The 21,017-nt window shown below is 46.9% G+C and overlaps 1 protein-coding gene and 1 long non-coding RNA gene across 3 annotated transcripts in view; one reads left to right on the plus strand and one right to left on the minus strand.

Moving 5' to 3' along the window:
* Nucleotides 1-21,017, minus strand: part of LOC309359736 (A.superbus venom factor 1-like) — a 56,414-nt gene that overhangs the window by 13,386 nt on the left and 22,011 nt on the right. For both annotated transcript variants that reach the window (XM_081893698.1, XM_081893697.1), the window contains exons 19-28: nt 19,229-19,314; nt 18,948-19,087; nt 15,456-15,665; nt 13,464-13,530; nt 11,119-11,205; nt 8,835-9,038; nt 6,736-6,811; nt 2,963-3,125; nt 1,671-1,766; nt 1,045-1,195 (exon numbers count right to left, since the gene is read on the minus strand). In XM_081893698.1, the coding sequence (XP_081749824.1) occupies nt 1,045-1,195; nt 1,671-1,766; nt 2,963-3,125; nt 6,736-6,811; nt 8,835-9,038; nt 11,119-11,205; nt 13,464-13,530; nt 15,456-15,665; nt 18,948-19,087; nt 19,229-19,314 (1,280 nt within the window). The remainder of the gene's footprint in view (nt 1-1,044; nt 1,196-1,670; nt 1,767-2,962; nt 3,126-6,735; nt 6,812-8,834; nt 9,039-11,118; nt 11,206-13,463; nt 13,531-15,455; nt 15,666-18,947; nt 19,088-19,228; nt 19,315-21,017) is intronic.
* LOC309360442 lies at nt 5,132-6,358 on the plus strand. The gene is made up of 2 exons (XR_014164153.1): nt 5,132-5,236; nt 6,072-6,358. It is a non-coding gene; the product is annotated as an uncharacterized lncRNA (long non-coding RNA).

A 21,017-nucleotide genomic window follows, 5' to 3' on the forward strand; every position in this document is an offset into this window, starting at 1 on the left:
CCCAGTTCCCACCAGTTTCCATTAAGAGATTATCAATGCACTACATAATACATTATAAATTAAAAACTGCCTGTCACTTGCCTTCAAGCCCCCTCCCTCCCCCAGCCATTGGGCCAAGCTGCTGTGATGCAGCATTTGTTTATGAACAAATTTACAACAGCTATGGAAGCGCAGAATTTTGAAAACCAGTGCAGGAAACAAAATATCTGTTTGTCATAGAACAATGGTAGAATTGGAAGGGATCCCAAGTGTCATCTAGACCACCCCCTTGTTTAAAGGAAGAAGCCAGCAACCATTAAAAGACAGCCCTGAGGCTCATCCACACAGGCACAACCACACAGCATTTCATCCACTCTTTTTCAGGCTTCACACACTGATTCCATAAACTTAGAGTCTGGGACTCAAAAACTGCTTCTTCTCCTCGTCGGCTCGTGCATCCCCTTCCAACAAGTAAAGCAAATGCAGAAAGTCCCTTTCCCCTCCACTGTTGTATTTGGCTTCATTTGGCACCCACAACCACCACGGGGCCCTTTCCTTCTCTTGCTGCTCTGCAGACACAACCTTTCCATTCCTCCCCAACAGCAGAAGGAACAAGGCAGCCAGGAGGGAGAGGGAAGGGTGCATGGAGTCAGGATATACCGTATTTTTCGCTCTATAAGACGCACCAGACTACAAGCCGCACCTAGTTTTTGGAGGAAGAAAACAAGAAAAAAAATATTCTGAATCTCAGAAGCCAGAACAGCAAGAGGGATCGCTGCACAGTGAAAGCAGCAATCCCTCTTGCTGTTCTGGCTTCTGGGATAGCTGCGCAGCCTGCATTCGCTCCATAAGACGCACACACATTTCCCCTTACTTTTTAGGAGGGAAAAAGTGAGTCTTATAGAGCAAAAAATACGGTACTTCCTTGGTACTCTGGAAAGCATTCCCAGTTCCCGCAAGGCAGCCACTTACAGGCTGCTTTTGGCCTGGCTGCTACCACTGTCCTCCTTCCTTCAAAACCTGACCATGTTTTTACTTGCATTGAGTGTGCTGCCGCAAACGTACCTCTTGATGCTTCCATGAGTACCTTGTCATCATTAAGCCTTCCTGCCAGAGCTAAAGCATAAGCCGTGAGGGCCACAGTGTAAGGTCTTTGCAACTTCCCATATTGTCTTAATAAATACTCAGAAGCTTTGGTGATGCTGCTCTCTAGAATCTGGGTAAAAATGACAAAATATACACTGTAGGAGTGTTTGGGAGAACAACTGCAGACATTATGTATTTCATGCAAACGTAATGCAATAAAGCGCCAGGGGCTGCACTACTGAGCCCAGTCTCCTTTGGTTGAGAAAGCAAATTAGATTCAGGGAGCCTTTCTAAAATCTGTGTTATTTATAAATATACAAGCAGAGCAGAGCAGGAGCAAACGGTCACTTCTACAAGCAGGCATCAGATCCTGATAGAGCGCTCCTGCCAGAATCTTATTTACAAATTTATCTTCCCACCTTTCTTACTACCAAAGAAATGGAAAAACGCAAGGCTGCTTACAAAAGTTAAAAGAAAAAACCCATTAAATAACAAATAAGATAACACACAAACAGCAGCAACAATGGAGACCTCTCTCACCTCCCTGCCAGCCAAAACTCAGAGGGATGGGCAAAAGGGACTGTTAGGGGTGGACAGGTACTTACATTGACTTGATCCTTGCAGATGTCTTTGGACTCCAGCAATGCAATCAGGACGAAAGCTGTTAATGACACTTCTGGTTCAGCGCCCTTATAACCTCCCTGGAAGGAAGCAGAGGGGGGTGGGCAAGAACAATTGAATGTGTTGGGTTCACACAAACAGATCTCCTACCAAAAACATAGCTCAGAAGTACAGGCAGTGGGGTGGGGAGGAAGGTAGGGGAAGCAAGCCTGAACATACCAGAAATTTGACAAGCGTAGAAAAATAAGAACCCAAAGGATTTTAAAGACATATATGTCTTCCACTTTCCCCCATCTTTTGCAGATTGCATATCCCCTGGGAAGCTATTTGCCTTTGTGGTTTGCACAACGACAGCACTACAGAAAAGCAGCCACAGTGGTAGGTAGGGGTGTGTCTCACCACCATGTCCTCTTTGTGAACCCCTCCATAAAGAACCTGGCCTGCAGGAAACTGTCATCGGACAAAAGGCTTGAGGGACCACCTGCCTGCAAGACAGTCTATTGTTATTTTTACTGTTGTTAGCCGCTCTGAGCCTGGCTTTGGCTGGGAAGGGCGGGATATAAATAATTATTATTATTATTATTATTATTATTATTATTATTATTATTGACTGATTCTTCTGAATTAGGAACCAGAAAATACATGGATTTATTATCAGAAAGGACAAGCAGCAGAAAGAAAGCATACCACCATCTCTCTGTGCGCAAACACAGATTATGTATCTAAGCCAGGGGTGCCCAAACTTTTTTCAAAGAGGGCCAGATTTGATGAACTGACCATTTGTGAGGGCCGACCAAAACTGTTGACTGTTTTTTAGGACTGAAGCTGTGGAGCTTTTTTTAGGGTTGAACTTGGTTGAGTTTGTTTGACCCAAAGATATAAACTGCCACAGGGGCTGCATAAACAGACTTTAGACATGCCTGATCTAAGCAATGTGGGTAGATAGATCAACATAGATCAGGTATTAGCTCCCTGCAGAGGCTATCGGATGTTAAGATTGGCAGAGGGGGCCTTCTTGATGGTTCTTCAGCCCCATACGGTTGTGATTATAATGGCTTCTTGTCCATCGCAACCTCACTTTTGTGCCAATAAAGGCATTCCTCCTTCACTGGAGGCTTTTAAGCAGAGGTTGGATGGTCAGCTGTGATGGATGCTTTAGTTGATATTCCTGCATTGCTGTGGTTTGGGCTAAATGACCCTAAGGATCCCCTTTCAGCTTTACAGTGTTATGATTCTATTCACGTCAAGTACCATTAGTAGCAGAAAGAAAGGACACCTGCATTTCTCCATGGATCATAGGGGCATCTTCATGGAAAATTCCATCTGGTTTCTGCTTCTCCAGAATCAGCCACTTCACACCTCCACAGAGGACATCGTTGTTAATAGAAGATACTATTCCTGAAGCCATGGCAAAGATTTTTATGACATAAGCTGTTAACCTGCAGAGAATACGATGCATCAGCTCCACCATTAAACAGGAGTAACATGTTGGGCACCTTAAAGGCTAACAAATTAATTATGGGGCAAGTTTTTGAATTACAATGTACTTTATCAGATGCATGAAGCACTGTCCTGCACTGAAGTTATACATATGTTAAAGGGAATGCAAGTTGAGTGGATATGTGCTTAACAACCAGAGACTGTGCACATTCCCCAGACTTCATTGAGAATGTTCACAATATCTACCTATGAAGAGCTAACCGGTGCACACCATCGTACCTACGGGACCGCTTCTCCTAGTATGCCCCACGGAGGACCTTAAGGTCTGCAAATAATAACACCCTGAAGATCCCAGGCCCCAGGGAGATTAGACTGGCCCCAGCCTGGTGGAACGCTCTCTTACAAGAGACCAGGGCCCTGCGGGATTTGACATCTTTCTGCAGGGCCTGCAAAACGGAGCTGTTCCACCAGGCCTTTGGTCGGGGTTCAGTCTGATTCTTTTCTTTCTGTATAAGAACAAGCATTAAAGAGGCCTCCTAGAGGACTCATAGGTCCTTTATAAGACCAGTGGTAACAGTTGACCCTGAAGAATATTAACCACTCCCAAATTTACCCCTGGACTGCCCTCTGTCCAGATTTTAATTTGCTCTGAACTAATTTTAAGATGTATTTTAATTGACTGATTGCCTGTTTTTATTTTCTTATGTTCTTTATATACTGTGTTAGTTTTATGATGTTAGCCGCCCTGAGCCCAGCTCTGGCTGGGGAGGGTGAGGTACAAATAAAATTATTATTATTATTATTATTATTATTATTATTATTATTATTATTATTATTTCCCAATCAATACGTATAGACTCCAAAAGTCCTTGGGCAACGTTTATATAGCAACTGAATTTTGTATATTCTGTAGTCATAATGCATATTCTCCAACAGGCCTCTGAGTTGCCGCATTTTGCACTTGCTTGCAGACCAACCTCAAGGGCCGCCCCACATAGAGTGCATTGCAGTAATCCAACCTGGAGGTTACCAGCACATGAACAACAGCGATCAAGTTATCCCAGTCCAGAAATGGCTGTATCTGTCTAACAAGCCTGAAGCTGATAAAAGGCACACCTAGCCACTGTGAGATGGATACAACAATGGACCTGTTATCTGGACCCTCAAACAACCTGCGGCTCCAATCTGGTGGAACGCTCTGTCACAAGAGAATAGGGCCCTGCGGGACCTGACATCTTTCCGCAGGGCCTGCAAGACAGAGCTGTTCCACCAGGCCTTTGGTCAGGGCGCAGCCTGACCCCCTCCTCTGGCAATCTGCACAGAATTTTGCTTGATGGTTGCCATTAATTTGATTTTAATTTGATTTTAATTAATTTTATAATGAATGTTTTTAGAATGTTGGACTATTTTGGTTGTTGTTAGCCGCCCTGAGCCCAGCTGGGGAGGGCGGGATATAAATAAATTATTATTATTATTATTATTATTATTATTATTATTATTATTATCCCACCCATAGCACTTCCATCTTCCCAAGATTCATTGCCAGTTTGTTGGCCCTTATCCAACCTACCATTGTATCCAGGTAGCAGTCCGAGACTTACATGGCCTTTCCTGATTCAAATGTTACAGGGAAATAGAGCTGGGTATGATCTGCGTTCTGATTTCCTAATCTCCCAACCGCTTCACATACATGTTAAACTGGTGGCTGAATTATTGGAGCATGGCAATGTGCTTTACATGGGGCTGTCTTTGAAAATGGTTCAGAAACTTCAATTAAGTGCAAATTATGGCTGTTTGCCAGCTGCCAGGTTCTACATATACCCCCACTTAAATTCCAGCCACACTATATGTTTCCTCTCTCCCAGTGTACTCAACCCTTGGAAATTCACCTGAGACCCTTTCTCTGGGTCCTCCTTCTAAGGGAGGCTCAGAGATTAATGACAAAGGAGAGGGCCTTCTCAGATGTTCCGCAGATGGGTCGCTCCCCATCTGCGGAACATCTTTTTGGCATCAGGTAAAAGCTCCCCCCCCCCAAGGCTTTTTATGGACTGAGCTGATTTTGTCTGTTGTCAAATGTGCTGTTAAATCTTCTTCTGGCTATAGTGTATTCGTTGGTATGAGGAAAATTATGTTTTATATTAATTTTTACAGGTTTAATGAATTTATATTTTTTAGATGTAAGTTGCTTGGGCACCTTTTAGACACCAAGCAACTAATTATATTAAAATAATGAGAATGATGATATTATTAGTAATAATTATGATAATGAGAATGATGATATTAGTAATAATGATAATATACCCTACAGCATCCCACAGCACAACTGCCAAGGGGCCAAAACACCCAATGCTGTTCTCTGAAATCGACCATGGAGAAAAGATCAGAACCACTGTACAACAGTCTCTCCAATACCCATCTCACTAAGTCAGCTCAGAAGGATACCCTGTCAATGGTTTCAAAAGATGCTGAGAGATAAATTAAGAAGAATTGGTTTACACCCTCCCTGCCCTTCTCCCAATAAGCGTCACTCATCAGGGCAACCAAGCCCAGTGGCATAGCGTGGGGGGTGCAGGGGGGGGCCGGCCGCACCGTGCACAACATCTGGGGGGGGCGCGCTCGCACTCGCAGCTCTCTGCCCCTACCTGGCTCACTCTCTCTCTCTCACTGCAGTGCTGGCTGTGCGAATCCGATCCGAGCCGCCGGGTCGCTGCCCACTGTGGAGGGGGTGGGTGCCAGGCGTGCGGTGCGGAGACAGAGCGAGGGACTATCTGGGGGAGGGACAGTGCAGCGGCTGCCCAGCACAGCGCTGAGCGCGAGAGAGAACCACACCAGACCAGACCAGACCAGGCAGCAGCAAGAAGAAGCTGGCAGCGGCGGCAGTTAGGGGGCACAAATTACTTGCCTTGCCCCGGGTGCTGACAACCCACGCTATGCCACTGACCAAGCCTGATAAGAGATTCATAACTAGGCCTGAATCCAGATTGTAATGGGGAGAAATAATCAGTTTCATTTAAGAGTACTTGCACTTTTTTCATCACAGCCTTTGCAGTCACTTTCCCTCCAACATTTCTCCAAAGAAAATAGGGATGTCCTATTCTATTATTAATTATTATTGAGTTGTTGTTGTTGTTGTTGTTGTTGTTGTTAATGCCCCACCCATCTGACTGAGATGCCCCAGCAACTCTGAGCGGCTGCCAACATACATTAAAACATAACAAGACATTAAACATTTTTTTTAAAAATCCTATACAGGGCTGCCTAGATGTCTTCTCAAGGTTGCATAGTTGCCTAACTCCATACCCTCCAACATTTCTCCAATGAAAATAGGGACATCCTAAGGAAAATTGGGACATTCCAGGATAAAATCAGAAACTGGAATGCCTTTTGTAAATCTGGACTGTCCCTGGAAAATAGGGACATCGGGAGGGTCTGCTCCCTCAATCCACCAGGTCATATCCAGGTCATAAGTTTTAATAAGCCAAGAGGGGCAACAATTGAGGAGACTTCTCGGCCGCATTGCTGAAAGGACCTTGTCCATGTTATCAGGCTACAATCAACATCTGGAAAGCTCATCCGTGATATATACTGCCATATGAGTACTGCCTTTACCAAGTGCTGCTTTTGAGGTTTTGAAAGGCAGCATAGGAGTGGTCTTCTTTCTTGTACGTCATCTGCTGGGTATAACCTAAAAGGAAGGAAGGAAGAGAAACAGAACTCTGAAATGCTGCTTCAGCAGCTTAGACTAGGCGTCAGCAAGGCTTAAGCAACCTGGTCTGCTTCACTCCCCCGGAGATCTCTCCGCAGGCTGGATCACGTGCGTGCATTCCTGTTAAGTTGTGGGTGAACATATCAGACGACACAGCGATTCTTCAGACAGCTCTTGTTTATTCACAGGCCGGAACAGAACTGAACTGAAGGGTTCAGCCAACCTACTTAGATAGAGCTCAACTACAAAGCAACAGTAACAACTTTCTGTAACCATCCAATCACTGAACGTCACTTTCAATTCCTTATTTGCATATGCGGACCTGAGGGAAAACTATCTACAGTATCCCCCTGCTGGCCCAGGGTGAGAACTTCAGTACATAACAATTCCGGCGCAGAGGAGGCGTCTGCATGTGTGTGCGCATGCGTAGATGCTATTTCCAGCACGGAGGAGGCGCCTGTAGCTTCCTATTGGTTGCAGGAGCTTCCTGCAGCTGATAAGAAGCCCCGCCAGCGCTGCAGAAGTGAGTCCCTGAGCACAGCGGCAGGGTTCGGGGGCCGGTTAAACGACCCCCATAGGCCGTATCCGACCCCTGGGCCTTAGGCTGCCGTCCTCTGGCTTAGACAAATGCATCTAGACAGGCAACTGGCACTCACCCTGCGCAGAAATAAACTTTGCTCCATGCCCCTTTTATTTAATTGCTGCACCGCCTCATCTGCTCTTCCTTTGCATATGCCTTTTTCCTTGTGTCCCTTTCAGCTTTCCCTTCTGGTCTCTTTGTAGCTTCAGCAGAACACCAGTTGAGGAACAGGATTGCTTTGCCCCATCAAGATCTTAACACAGAGACTGCCACTATGAGGCATAGGCATTTGAGAAATGGGCCGTTTCCTTCTTGTTATCTTAGGATTCTCCAGATGAGAAAAATGGGAGATGGAAATTCCTAACCTTATAAATGGATATGGAGGCAACTCAAGTAGCCTTTAGAAATTTCTCAGAGGCCATTACCAGTGGGTACCCATTCTTCAATAAAATTTTATCAGTGCTTTTTTTCTGGGGGGATGCAGAGGGAACACGTACCCCTAAACATTTTGTGAATCTAATGGAAGAAGAAACTAAAAATTTTAGTTTCTTCTCTAGCACGGTGAATCATTAGTTCTGTTGCTAGCACCACCGGCCTCATTTCCTGTCAGTGTTTCCTGAGTCTCAGACGAAAACAAGCATTTAATGTGTGAATTAGGAGATGGAATCTAGCAGAGGAATCAGGAAGATGTTAGTGCACACAACCTCATGCCAATGTGGAAGTTAGTGTGAACTGTTAGCTGTGTAATATGAGGTAATACATGTTCTTTGTACTTTTGTTCATTTACTGTATTTATTTTTCCCAGTTCGAACTATAAAATGGCGATTTTCTTGAGTCAAAATGAGAGTATCCCTAAACAATTTTTTAGAAAAAAGCACTGATGATTATTATTGTTGTTATTATTCAGCCCTTCATCTGAAGATCTTAGGTTAGCCCACGAGATAAAAATACAGGATAAAAGCACAAAATAAATAGTTAAAACAAAAACAAAACAAAACAATAACCTCCCTCCCACAAACATATTTCAAAGGCTATAGAATATTCATCAGCTCAAGGCCTGGTTGAAGAGGAACGTTTTCGTCTGGTGCCTAAAGATGTATAATTAAGGCACCAGACAAACCTCCCTGGGGAGAACATTCCAGAAATGGGGAGTCACTGCAGAAAATGCCTATTCTCATGTTGCTGCCCTCTGGACCTCACATGAAGGAGGCACACAAAGAAGGGCCTCACATGATGATTACAGGGTCTGGGGCGGTTTATATGGGGAGAGGCTGCCTGAAACCTGTTGCAAGTTCTGTGGGACTCTTGATCTAGGAGGGTCCTGAACTCAGTGTTTCTATGAATGGACAACTCAAGAAGCCATGGACAGACCCTTGTACGAGCTGGAGGAGGAACAGCTCTGGAGACACCCAATTGTCTTACCTTGCATGATCTGATTGACAGCATCGGAGCGGCGCTCCATCCCAAGCTTCTCCCACTGCCCTGTGGTGTCGAGGTAGTGGGTGGCAATAACCGATGGCGTCATGGTGATCATGTTCTGCTCCCCACAGCCAGCGGGCGTTACAATGAGGTGCTTCAGTTTGGTCCCATCAATTGAGTCTTCAACAATATGAGCCACAGGGTCTCCTGGCCACAAAAAGAATGATAGCAGACATGTGAGCCCAAGCATGAGTAGGGACTTGTTGTCGGAACCTGCGTTCGACTGAGTGACTCCTCCGGAATCGCCCTCCGACGTGATTAACGACCTGAGCCTTTGATGAGACTCCAAGCACGTTCCCCATTATGCAGAGTTTCAAAGCAGCAGAAGTGACGAGAAGTTTGAGCTACATTGCTAGGTTTTATTGCTAACTACGCAGACAGAAAAGAAAATACATCCTCTCACTGTGAGAGCAGAGAGCAACTGGAAAAACAAAGGAACAGGAAACCAGTAACGTCACATCCGTCTCCTGTCTCCCGTGAGACTTCCAACAGTATGGAATCTCTGGAATGTAAACAGAGTCTTGTGACTCCAAGAACTGCACAGTGGCAACAAACAGAAACTAACACTTGTGTGGGTTGCAATCTTAGCCTTGCTGGATTGTAAGTGTGGGAGATAAGCAAATCTAACCATGCATTTTCTTGCTAGTTAGCATGTGAATGGGTTATGACCACAGAGCTCCGTTGCTGATAGGCAGACTCAGACCATAGAAAGGCAAGTGGTAGAGAAGGCTCTGTGTGATATCATTTCCCCCTCCTCTCCTTAGAGGAAAGAAAAAACCATGAAGTATTTCCTTCTCCCCTCTCTCTATTCAATCAGCAATGGAGACAGATGTCTTCCCACTTGCTCCAACATTAGGCCCATACCTGAAGCTGTTATTGCTGTAAACACAAGTATTTTACCTGCATTTATTTTTACTGCGGCTGTTTCTAAGGACGAATGCTGGTCTGTGAGTAAACTGTAAGCTTTAAACTTACATTTCAGTCTGTAGCCTGTTTCTTTGACATCTGGGGCAACATAGTGGGTGATCAGCCCAGCGGCTAATTCCTATGCTTTCAATTAAACCACAGGAGATGGGATTTAAACTCTGCTCAGCCTCGTGCTCTTAAATACAAGTGGTAAGCTGATCTTTTCTGTCTGCTAACACACACACACACACACGGGTCTGTAGAGGAATAAAATATAGTTAATTATATTTCCTCACCTACCTAATAAAACCCACCAGTAAGCTCTTTTCAGACTTGCCTCCTTCTTCCAGCTAGTTTTCTTTTGTGCCGGCCTTGTCCGCTTTGCATCATGGGCTGGTATAATTAGCTTCCAAGCCTAATTCAAGGTTTATTCCCTTGAAAGCCTTAAAGCTTTTTTCCACCTGCCACACTCACTGAGATCAGCAGAGGAGGCTCTGGCTGCTATATGGTGTATCACTTCAGAAATTCTCAGAGGGCTTGCCCCAGGAGCATATTCCTGGGGCTGGTGGGTTGCTGTAGGGGGCAAGTCAGGGTGGGGTTTTGATTATTTTCAGTTCTGCAAGCCTAGACTTCTGCATGTCGAAGCATGCTAATGGTCAAAAAGTGTATTTCTGAGGTTTAAATGAAGGAAACTACTGCATATCAACCTAAGCAAGTTGTGCTTCCTCTTTCTGGTTATTTGGCTATAATCTTTGATAGAATACAGATAACTGAACACACTTTGTTGCATTACATTCTTTATTAAATTATCTTTCCATTGATATATAATTTTAGGGTATTCCTCCAAAAGAAGGTTGGGACGCAGGTGGCGCTGTGGGTTAAAGCCTCAGCGCCTAGGACTTGCCGATCGAAAGGTCGGCGGTTCGAATCCCTGCGGCGGGGTGCGCTCCCGCTGCTCGGTCCCAGCGCCTGCCAACCTAGCAGTTCGAAAGCACCTCCGGGTGCAAGTAGATAAATAGGGACCGCTTACCAGTGGGAAGGTAAACGGCGTTTCCGTGTGCGGCTCTGGCTCGCCAGAGCAGCGATGTCACGCTGGCCACGTGACCCGGAAAGTGTCTCCGGACAGCGCTGGCCCCTGGCCTCTTAAGTGAGATGGGCGCACAACCCCAGAGTCTGTCAAGACTGGCCCGTACGGGCAGGGGTAACTTTACCTTTACCTTTACCACCAAAAGAAAGTGGTGTTATGAGCCATCAAACCTCAGAAATACACTTTTTCCAAAAGGTTTCCACAATTTTGGCCACTACTGTAACTAGTGCTTACCTTGAACAGTAATTTTGGTCTCAGAGTCTGTACCAGGAATGATATCTTCTAAACTCCTAGCTTTGACCTGATGTTCCTGAACTCCATCTGAAAAAAGGGAGGGGAAAAAAAAGGAAAATTACAAGGTGGCAGAAACATGAGTTGCTTGTTGCTTCCATAATTAAACTGTTTTAGTTTTGCTTTTCCACATCCATTTCTAAAAGTGGCGTTAAACCAGAAGTTCTACGCAGGAACTTCATAGAAAACTAGGAGGGTGTTCACATATTATATTCTGTGTACCTACTATACGTGTACAACAAAGCCCTGTCAGGGCATTATCAAGCTAAGAGGAAACATGAGTATAGAAGCAGTGGCGTAGCTTGGGGGGTGCAGGGGGGGCCGGCCGCACCGGGCGCAACATCTGGGGGTTAGGGAAATCCACGGGTTAGGGGGCGCAAATCCACGGGTTAGGGGGCGCAAATTACTTGCCTTGCCCCGGGTGCTGATAACCCACGCTACGCCACTGTATAGAAGGGCAATGGATTTAGTCAAACTATCTGTCCATCCAGCCCAATGTTGCCACCTTCTCTGGCACAAGTCTTTCCCTATCACCTGCTACCTGATCCTTTTAACTGGGAACTCCATGGACAGTTCCTGGGACGTTCTGTGTACAAAATATGCCCTGGACAGTTAAATCCAGTCAAAGGGGACTGTGGGGTTGCGGCGCTCATCATACTTTCAAGTCGAGGGAGCCGGCGTTTGTCCACAGACAGCCTTCCGGGTCATGTGGCCAGCAGGACTAAACCGCTTCTGGCGCAATGGGACACCATGAAGGAAGTCAGAGCACACGGAAACACCATTTACCTTCCCGCCGGAGTGGTGCCTATTTATCTACTCGCACTGGGATGCTTTCGAACTGCTAGTTTGGCAGGATCTGGGACAGAGCAATGAGACCCCTCATTATGGGGATTTGAACCGCCAACCTTCTGATCAGCAAGGTTGTCAGGGGCTCAGGAGCAGAGGCACAGGAGAGGGAGGCAATGGAGAGCGAGGGGGAGGAATCCGAGGGAAGCATAGGCGATGACAGTGATCCGAGGAATTCCCTGAGTCTTTCCAGCGAATCGGAAGATTCGCAGAAGGGGGCGCCCATGGCCAGGGCAAGGGGGGTGCCAAGGGGGACACCCCAGAAGGAAGGGGCCAGCGGGAGCTCAGAGAGCAGCAGTTGGAAATCAGGACCAGCTTCCCCACCAGAGCACAGTGGGGGGGAGGAATCCCAGGTATCGGGACCAGGGTGTTCACCACCAGCGAGAGGAGATGAGTCAGGATGGACCACGCCTCCATCGGAGAGCGCGGAAACGGTCAAGAGGAAAGTTGGCGCCTGGGCGCGCGCGCCAAGTTCAAATGTACAGGCGAGCGGCACAGCAGGTAGCCCGGGTAGGGAACCAGGTCCTAAAACCCGCCGAAAGGAGGGACAAGAGTCAGGGGGGTCAGCGTCAGAAGAGTCCAGAAAGGAGGAGACCCCGGGGGGCAGAAGGACCCAGAGGAGGAAAGAGCAACGGAAGAGGTGGAGTAAGGCTAGAGTCTTAAACTGGTGTACAGGGGGTGGAGACTCAGACGGAGCTTCGCCGGTCTAGGTTCTAAGACGTAGAGCTGCACGCTGCGGCTTGTAAATGGAAACTGAACTTCAATAAAGACTTTTGTACATTGTACATTGGTCCTCTGTGAGCTGGGACCTGGAGGCAGCTCTGACAAAGGTTGACAGCTATGATCGGATCTAGCTTCTGTTTCCTGCTTGGCAGGGGGTTGGACTCAATGGCCCTTGTGGTCTCTTCCAGCTCTATGATTCTATGATTCAAGCCCAAGAGGCTCCGTGGTTTAGACCACAGCGCCACCCACACCTGCTCTACCATGTTTGTACCACCACTTCACAGCTGGTGCTACAAACACACTTGCCACCAAACTGAATGAGGGATCAGTAAGTGAGTCAGTCCTCCGAGGTCTTGCCAGGAGCGCTGCCTGATGTACAGACACACCACATAAGTGTGAGTTTGCATAAGCGCTCATCTTACTTTTTGCATTTTTAACCTTCTTTAGGGATTGGCAGGAGGTGTGATAGTGTATGTACTATTACCCTCCATCACAGTGGTACCTATTAATCTGCCAGCGAGCTCCTCCCCTTACATAGAGATGCCTTCCTCTGGGCTCAGAACAATCTCCACAGGAGAAATGAACTCCCGTCTGAAATCTTCTAGACAAAATGATACCCGTTTTCCCTTGTAAGCAAATGGAAGAGCTGGGCAACAGAGAGGTGGTTTTCCAAGGGTGAAGAAAGAGAAGGAAAAGGGAAGCTGAAGAATGAGTGTTACCGCTGTTCCCTTGCGTAGCAGGATCCAGCTCAATGACAGTCACAAGTTTTCTCTGTATCCCTTCAGGCTGGGGCAAGAAGAAAGAACAGAACAAGTCTCACTGCAAATATTACTTAACATAGCAGCAAAGAGCAATTCAAAAAGACAGCAGGACAGGGCAAACATCAGCATCAGATCCATAGCTGTCAATTTTCAGATTTGAAAATAAGGGATCAGCAGCCTCGCCTGTCCCGGAGACAGTCTACGGGATATCTAACAATTCGGGATAGCAGCGGGAAGCAGCGGGAAACGGTGCTGGAATAAGGGAATTTCCCGCAAAAAAAGGGAAGGTTGACAGCTCTGATCCGATCTAGCTTCTGTTGCAATATGACTCAGCTACATGTTTGTGCCTGAATATAACACAGGAATAGGTTCAGGTCAGCCCCATAAATCCCCAGTAGCTAAGGCACTGTAGCAATCCTGGGTTGGGGTCCATAGTCCCTCATCCATAGGTGGCACCAACCTGTCCTTAATGGTGCTTTGCCACCACAGCTGGATAGTCAGATTCCATTCCGTCAACTCTTAGGTCAGCCCTGATGCCCTAGGAAGCCCACCTGTGTCCTAGCAAGCTGACAGCAGTGGCAGAGGAAGGGGGCAGGGGGGCAGTCCGCCCTGGATGCCATCTCTGAGGGGGGGCTCTCCCCCCTGTCCCCGGGCATGGCGGTGTGAGCCACCGCCATCGCTCCGCTGCAGTCACATGTGGAGGATCCTCCGCTCGCAGCTGCACCCTCCGCTGCCGTTCCCATGGCACTCAAGCGGCACCGTCGGCAAACTGCCTGGCGATGCATGCACAACAGTGCTACGTATGGCACATGCATGCACCCTACTTATGGCGCACATGCATGCATCACCGGCTGGTTTGCCCCGCCCCCAATACCCGGCACTGGGTGCCGGTTCTCCTTGCTTTGCCCCTGGCTGGCAGAGCCCATCAGGAGAAGGGAGAGAGCTCTTTTCAGACCCTGTGGTACTTGTGAAAAGCATGCTCCTCTACGGGAGTAATCTAAATTTAGGAAATACAAATGGCACACCCTGCAATGCACTCTTTCTATCTCTCTCTCCAAGATTGCTCCTGTTTATTTACAACTCATTTTCTATACCTCGGCCTCGGCCCAGTATAGCTGAAGGAGCGTCTCCACCACCATTGTTCCGCCCGGACACTGAGGTCCAGCGCCGAGGGCCTTCTGGCGGTTCCCTCATTGCAAGAAGCAAAGCTACAGGGAACCAGGCAGAGGGCCTTCTCGGTAGTGGCGCCTGCCCTGTGGAACGCCCTCCCACCAGATGTCAAAGAGATAAACAACTACCTGACATTTAGAAGACATCTGAAGACAGTCCTGTTCAGGGAAGTTTTTAATGTGTGACATTTTAATGTATTTTTAATCTTTGTTGGAAGCCGTCCAGAGTGGCGGGGTACAAATAAATTATTATTATTATTATTATTATTATTATTATTATTATTATTATTATTACACCACCCCTTCCCAAAGGCTAAGAGTGAGTAAAAACCTCCTCAGTCTCCAAACTAAATGCCCAGTTAAACTGAAACTCTTCCATGCCTACTCTACCCCTAGCTGCAATCGGCCATGAGAGAAATAGAAGCCATGGATTGTGGGAACATGGTGCCTAGCTTAGAAGGAATCTATCTCATTTCCTCACTCCTTCTCTCAAGGAGGAGTGACTCCAGGTGCCCTCAGTTCTAGAGAGCAAACCCCCTTGAGTGTAACTTGAAGCCATTGGTTCAGGTCCTACCCTCCAGGGCAGGAGAAAACAAGCTTCTTCCCTCTTCCACATGACAGCCCTTGAGATATTTGAAGTTGGCTATCATATCTCCTCTCGGTTTCCTCTTTTCCAGGCTAAACAGACCCAACTCCCAGAACCATTCCACATAAATAAGGCTTGCTTTCCAGACCCTTGATCATCTTAGTGGCCCTTCCTCTGCAACAACTTGTCACGTACCACAACCTTCAGCTTCTTCTTCACGCCGTCCGCAGCACCTCCCAAGGCAGCAGCTTTGACCTCAATGTCATGTTCTCCCAGCTTTAGTGGAATGACCACAAATGGCACCGCCCTGGAGGACTGGCCTTTAATAGTGAGCATCTGTTGGTATTTTTCCTTGGCAGTGGAGGCGCTGCAGAAGGCTGGGTTGTGTATCAGCTCCACCCGCACCTGAGGAGAAAAGAGAGAATGAAGTGATCCGTTATAATGAGGGGGTGGGGATCATTCAGCCTGTGATTGGGTGGGGGGAAAGTATGTGTACTTTAATGGCAGGAAAGGTCCTTGCAAACAGCCTCTGCTACCCTTCAAACCAGGGGTCAGCAAACTTTTTCAGCAGGGGCCCAGTCCACTGCCCCTCAGACCTTGTGGGGGGCCAGACTATATTTGGGGGGGGGATGAATGAATTCCTGTGCCCTACAAATAACCCAGAGATGAATTTTAAATAAAAACACGCATTCTACTCATGTGAAAACACCAGGCAGGCCCCACAAATAACCCAGACATGCATTTTAAATAAAAGGGCACATTCTACTCATGTAAAAACACGCTTATTCCCGGACCGTCCGGAGGCCAGATTTAGAAGGTGATTGGGCCGGATCCAGCCCCTGGGCCTTAGTTTGCCTACCCATTCTTCAAAGGCTACATCTATGCCAGTAGAGAACAACGGGTAATTTACCAGCACACAGCCATCTCCAAAATCTTGATTGGGCTGCTTCCTTTCGTATACAGAAAGCAGCTGGAACAGGGCATTTGACAAACTCCTCTCCAGCAGCAGAGGTCCCTCGCTTTGGCTAGCTGTTTGAGCTCAAGTTTAAGCACAATCCAGATAAGTCTGTTCAGAGAAGATTCTCCCTCTGAGTGGCTGGTGTACGTGTAACTCTGCTATGGAAGCTGGAATAATTTTATTTTCTTATCCCCTGTCTCGGATACATGCTTTTCTGTTCCAGGCCCATTGCAGAGGAGAGTTCAAGCTCCGCTTTCCCCAAGACTTGCCCTCCTGCTATTTTGTTTGCCAACTCCCTGATCAAAGGACCATCCAGTGGGAACGTCTCCTTCATGAAGCAGGGTCATGCTTTAGCTTCCAACTAGGAGGCACCCAAAGGCTCCAGCTGCCAGATCCTTCACACCAGGAGTGAGTGAGGGACCTTTCCCCTGTGGGAGATGGAGCGAGGATTAAACCTGTAGATTTAGATCTAAACATCCTATCCCAAGTGTGGGGGAGAAATACAAAAGTAATCTGGTTGTGAAGCTTTCTTAATAACTTATAAGTTATTAAAGCTTTGGTAAGAGGCAATTGGGGACACAGGTGGTTATGTGGTCTAAACCACAGAGCCTAAGGCTTGCTGATCAGAAGGTCGGTGGTTCAAATCCCAGCGATGGGATGAGCTCCCATTGCTCGGGCCCAGCTCCTGCCAATCTTGCACTTCGAAAGCACATCAAAGTGCAAGTAGATAAATAGGTACCACTCTGGTAGGAAGGTAAACAGCGTTTCCGTGCGCTGCTTTGGTTCGCCCGAAGCGGCTTAGTCATGCTGGCCACACGACCCAGAAAAACTGTCTGCAGACAAATGTCGGCTCCCTCGGCCAGTAAACCGAGATGAGCGCCACAACCCCAGAGTCATTTGCGACAACTTAACTGTCAGGGGTCCTTTACCTTTTATTAATAGGCAATTACACCTTTTTATCCCTTCTGTTTGCAGTCTATTGACATCCCCTTCTTCACCTCCATTGCAGAGAATGAACCACACATTTTTTTGGCAACGTCAAAAGAAAGCGGGGTTTACTTACATTTCAATGCAGGCAGCACATACAGTAAAGTAATGTACCAAAAAAAATACTTGTTATAGTAAAACAAAAGCTGGTAGTCTTAGCTCCTGAAAGCAGGAGCTTTAGCCATGGACGTCTGGTCAGCTTGGAAGCATGGTGGAAAGAGCGTCTCATAAAAGGCAGAAGGAAATACAAAGGATTGTCTCCTTTGCTGCAGAATTCCTGACCAGATCGAAGCAAAGGAAGTGACCACACACAGGAGGAAGCTCAAGAACTCTCTGTGTGCTTGTCCTTTACATGACTAGCAAAACATGCATTTGTGATTTTGGCTGCGTACCCCACATCCCCTGCTGATGGCTCTTTGGTAGCTGCATGTGCAAGGCCAAAGCCAACAATAAGCTCTGCCAAAGCAAAGTGGGGGGGGGTTGCCCCTTTTCTCTCTCTCTCCACTGTTCCCTTTTCTGCTTTCTCTTCTGTCATCCCGTTTTCTTTCTTTCTCTGCCAGCCACTTCCCCCCTCCTCATAACCCAAATGAAAGTAAGCTGACAGCTGTGTGAAATTAGATGGACACAAGTAACACTTGGGGACACGGGCTATCCACACTTTCTTTATATTTATAACATGTTTCCTGAACCCAAAGAGTGCTCAGTTCTTTTGCACAGATGTGTGTGCACTTCGTTCCAGCAGCAACGCCTCATTGCAATGCAAATCCACGCTTGCAATGAGGCACTGCTGCTAAACCCACTGAAGGCCACAATCCCTGGCTCAGCAGGTTTAGGAGCAATGCCTCATTGCAACTGTGCGCCACAGTCTGGGTCGTAGGCGGCAGGAGTCCAGGCCTGACCCGCCGGGACCAGGGTGTGGGTGGTAACAATGGTACGATACAATAATCTTTATTGTCATTCTCCCATACAGAACAACAAAATTGAAAATCTACATCAGACATTCAGAAACCAACAAGCCTGCTATGCCAGCTATCCCAGCCTGGTTAGCCCCCTAAAAATTCTGATACCCCATAATTAAATACAATATACCCCGATAGAGACTACCTTACACTGCATTTAAAACCAAAATCACATTTGAATAGAAACTGTTTCTCAGGCGGCTAGTCCTAGTCTTTATAACCCTGTACCTTCTTCCAGAAGGCAGAAGCTGAAAGAGATCATGATAGCAGTTCAGTGGAGAATGGAAAGTCGATAAGGCTGGAACGCAGAAACCGAAATAGGATCAGGAACTGGAACAAGGACAGGAGTGCTGGAGCAAGATCAAGAGTGAAAGCAGGAACTGGTAACAGCAGAGTATGAACCACATTGCTGTGGCAAAGAACCAGGGGAAATTGCTGTCCTTATATATTCCTTTTAGGCTTGCCTCCAGATGCTACACATCTCCTGATCTGGCCACACATCCCAGGCCGCACCCGACTCCCCCAAGACAAGCACAGCAAGGAGTCCTGCAACTGCCCACTGCGCTCAGGGCCTGGCCCCTGCAAATACTTACAGTACTCCTTACAGTGTGGATTTGCAATGCAATTTCCCCGCAGCTGGAGTGAAGTGCACACACATTTCATAACAAGCAATGCCAGAGCAGGTTACGGTGTAAAAATAAACAGGCAACACACAATTTGCGTAAAACCAATTAAGCATGAAATCATCAACATCAAATGCTTCTGCCAAAAGCTTGCACTTACTCTGAGATCCCGCCTCCTATAGTTGTAGAGAACAGCTCGGATCTCCACCTGTTCATTCCTCACTACTGAATAGGGTAGCCGTAGATCGATGAAGAAGTTCTTCCTGACAGTTATCTCGTAAGGGTCAGCCACACAGATCCCTGCAAGGCGGGCCAACAGGGAAGGAAGCAGGTTGAAAAATCAAAAGAACTTGAACATTGCCCATCCTAGATTTTTGTCAAGGAAGAGTGTGGCCTGGCATCATCTCCCCAGCCCCTGCCTCCCACCTGCTCTTTCTTCACCTTTTGTGTCTGAAATGCTCACAGCCAGCACCTCCCAGGTGGTGATTGAATCCTTCAGGTAAACAGGTATTGTTTTGGATGAGATCCTAGGAACAACGAGAAAGGTTACCATGTCATACCTGAGTGCAGCTGCTACACAGGGAACATAATGGATAAGCAAATATCTGTTGGTGGCTAAGATAATGCATGTGTATTGGGTGCTATGTAAAAAAAAATTAAAAAATAAATTACATATATTATCATATCAGTAGACATCAGAATGGAATGTAGACTTGTGCAAAATAAATCAGTTGCTGTGGAATAGAAAATACCCATTGAAAATGTGAATAGATATTGGAATGGATTGAGGCATGTTCGGTCATCTCTGTTCTTACATATGTTGAGGTGATCAATCCATGTTTTATTTGTTCCAGCTGACCAGAGTTTGGAAGAGTTCCATCCAGGTTTTACCTAAAGCTCTAGGGACCAAGCAGGGGTGGAGGAAGGGGGGTGCAGTGGGTGTGGTCCGCCCTGGGTGTCACCACTGAGGGGGGTGACAAAATGCCAGGCAGCACTCACCGCGGTGCCCAGTGGCTTGGGCGCGCGCAGGCTCCGTGCTGTCCAAACGGTCTGCCCGCTGCCTCCCCCCAGCTGTAGGGTGGCTGAGTGGGAGGAGGCAGGCACTCTGGAGGCCCCGCGGTGTGCCCCACCCCATAGGTGGCTTGCCCTGCCCTTGCCCTGCTCCTGGGTGTGCCACCCCACGCGCCCGAACGGCTTCCTCCGCCGCTGGGACCAAGCTCTGAGACAGCTAAGACCATACCAGTATAATTCTGGTGGGCTTTCCTCATGCCTCATGTGTGTTTGCTCTGAACCAAGTGTTTTAGCCACCATCCTTCATATTAAAACTACATCTTACACCCTGCTCTTCCTCTTTGACAAATTGTGTGATGGATAGATATCGGCTCCATACAAGCTTAGCGTTCAAAGTAGGACTAGCTCACATGATGCCATGCAGCTGTTTTGGAGAACAACTCCCTTCATTCCTGACTATTGGCAGTGCTGGCTGAGGCTTATGGGAGTTGGAGTCCTGCAACATCTAGCGGTACCCACATTGGTTACCCCTACTCTAAAGAATCCTGGGAACTGTAGTTTTGGTGAAGGTGTTGAAGAGTCTCTTGTCGAGATACCTAGCCTTTGGGAAAAAGGAATTATTGTCAAGCTAGCTATATAGCATAATCCTCTCTCTTGCACTGTGTGTGTGTGTGTGTGTGTGTGTACATGAGTTAAATGTTACAGATAGGTAGCCGTGTTGGTCTGCCATAGTCAAAACAAAAAAAATTCCTTCCAGTAGCACCTTAAAGACCAACTAAGTCAGTTCTTGGTATGAGCTTTTGTGTGCATGCACACTTCTTCAGAGTTAAATGGTTCTTGCTACAAGTAAATGGATATACAAGGTGTGGCTAGATAGTTCAGTGAATGGTCACAGAAATCGGACAGTGATAAATATTCAAACATACGATTGGCATCAGAAACCCACGAAATGCTCACAATTGTGTATGGAGATGAAGCTGTAACTCAAAAACAGTGTATGAGTGGTTTGAGAGATTCCATGAAAGGCAGCAAACCATCAAAGATGACCCTAGGTCTGGCAGACCATCAATGAGCAGAACGGTGGCAAATGTTGACAGAGTTTGTGAGTTATTGATGCGGGATTGGCATTTGTTCATCCAAATGATGGCGGAAAAATTGCATATTCCATGTGAAATCATTACTGAGGTTACTGAGTTGTCCCATCCTCCATATTCTCCGA

The sequence above is a fragment of the Podarcis melisellensis genome (genome assembly GCF_964234715.1).
Source record: "Podarcis melisellensis genome assembly, chromosome: 17".
In the NCBI taxonomy this organism is placed as follows: domain Eukaryota; kingdom Metazoa; phylum Chordata; class Lepidosauria; order Squamata; family Lacertidae; genus Podarcis; species Podarcis melisellensis.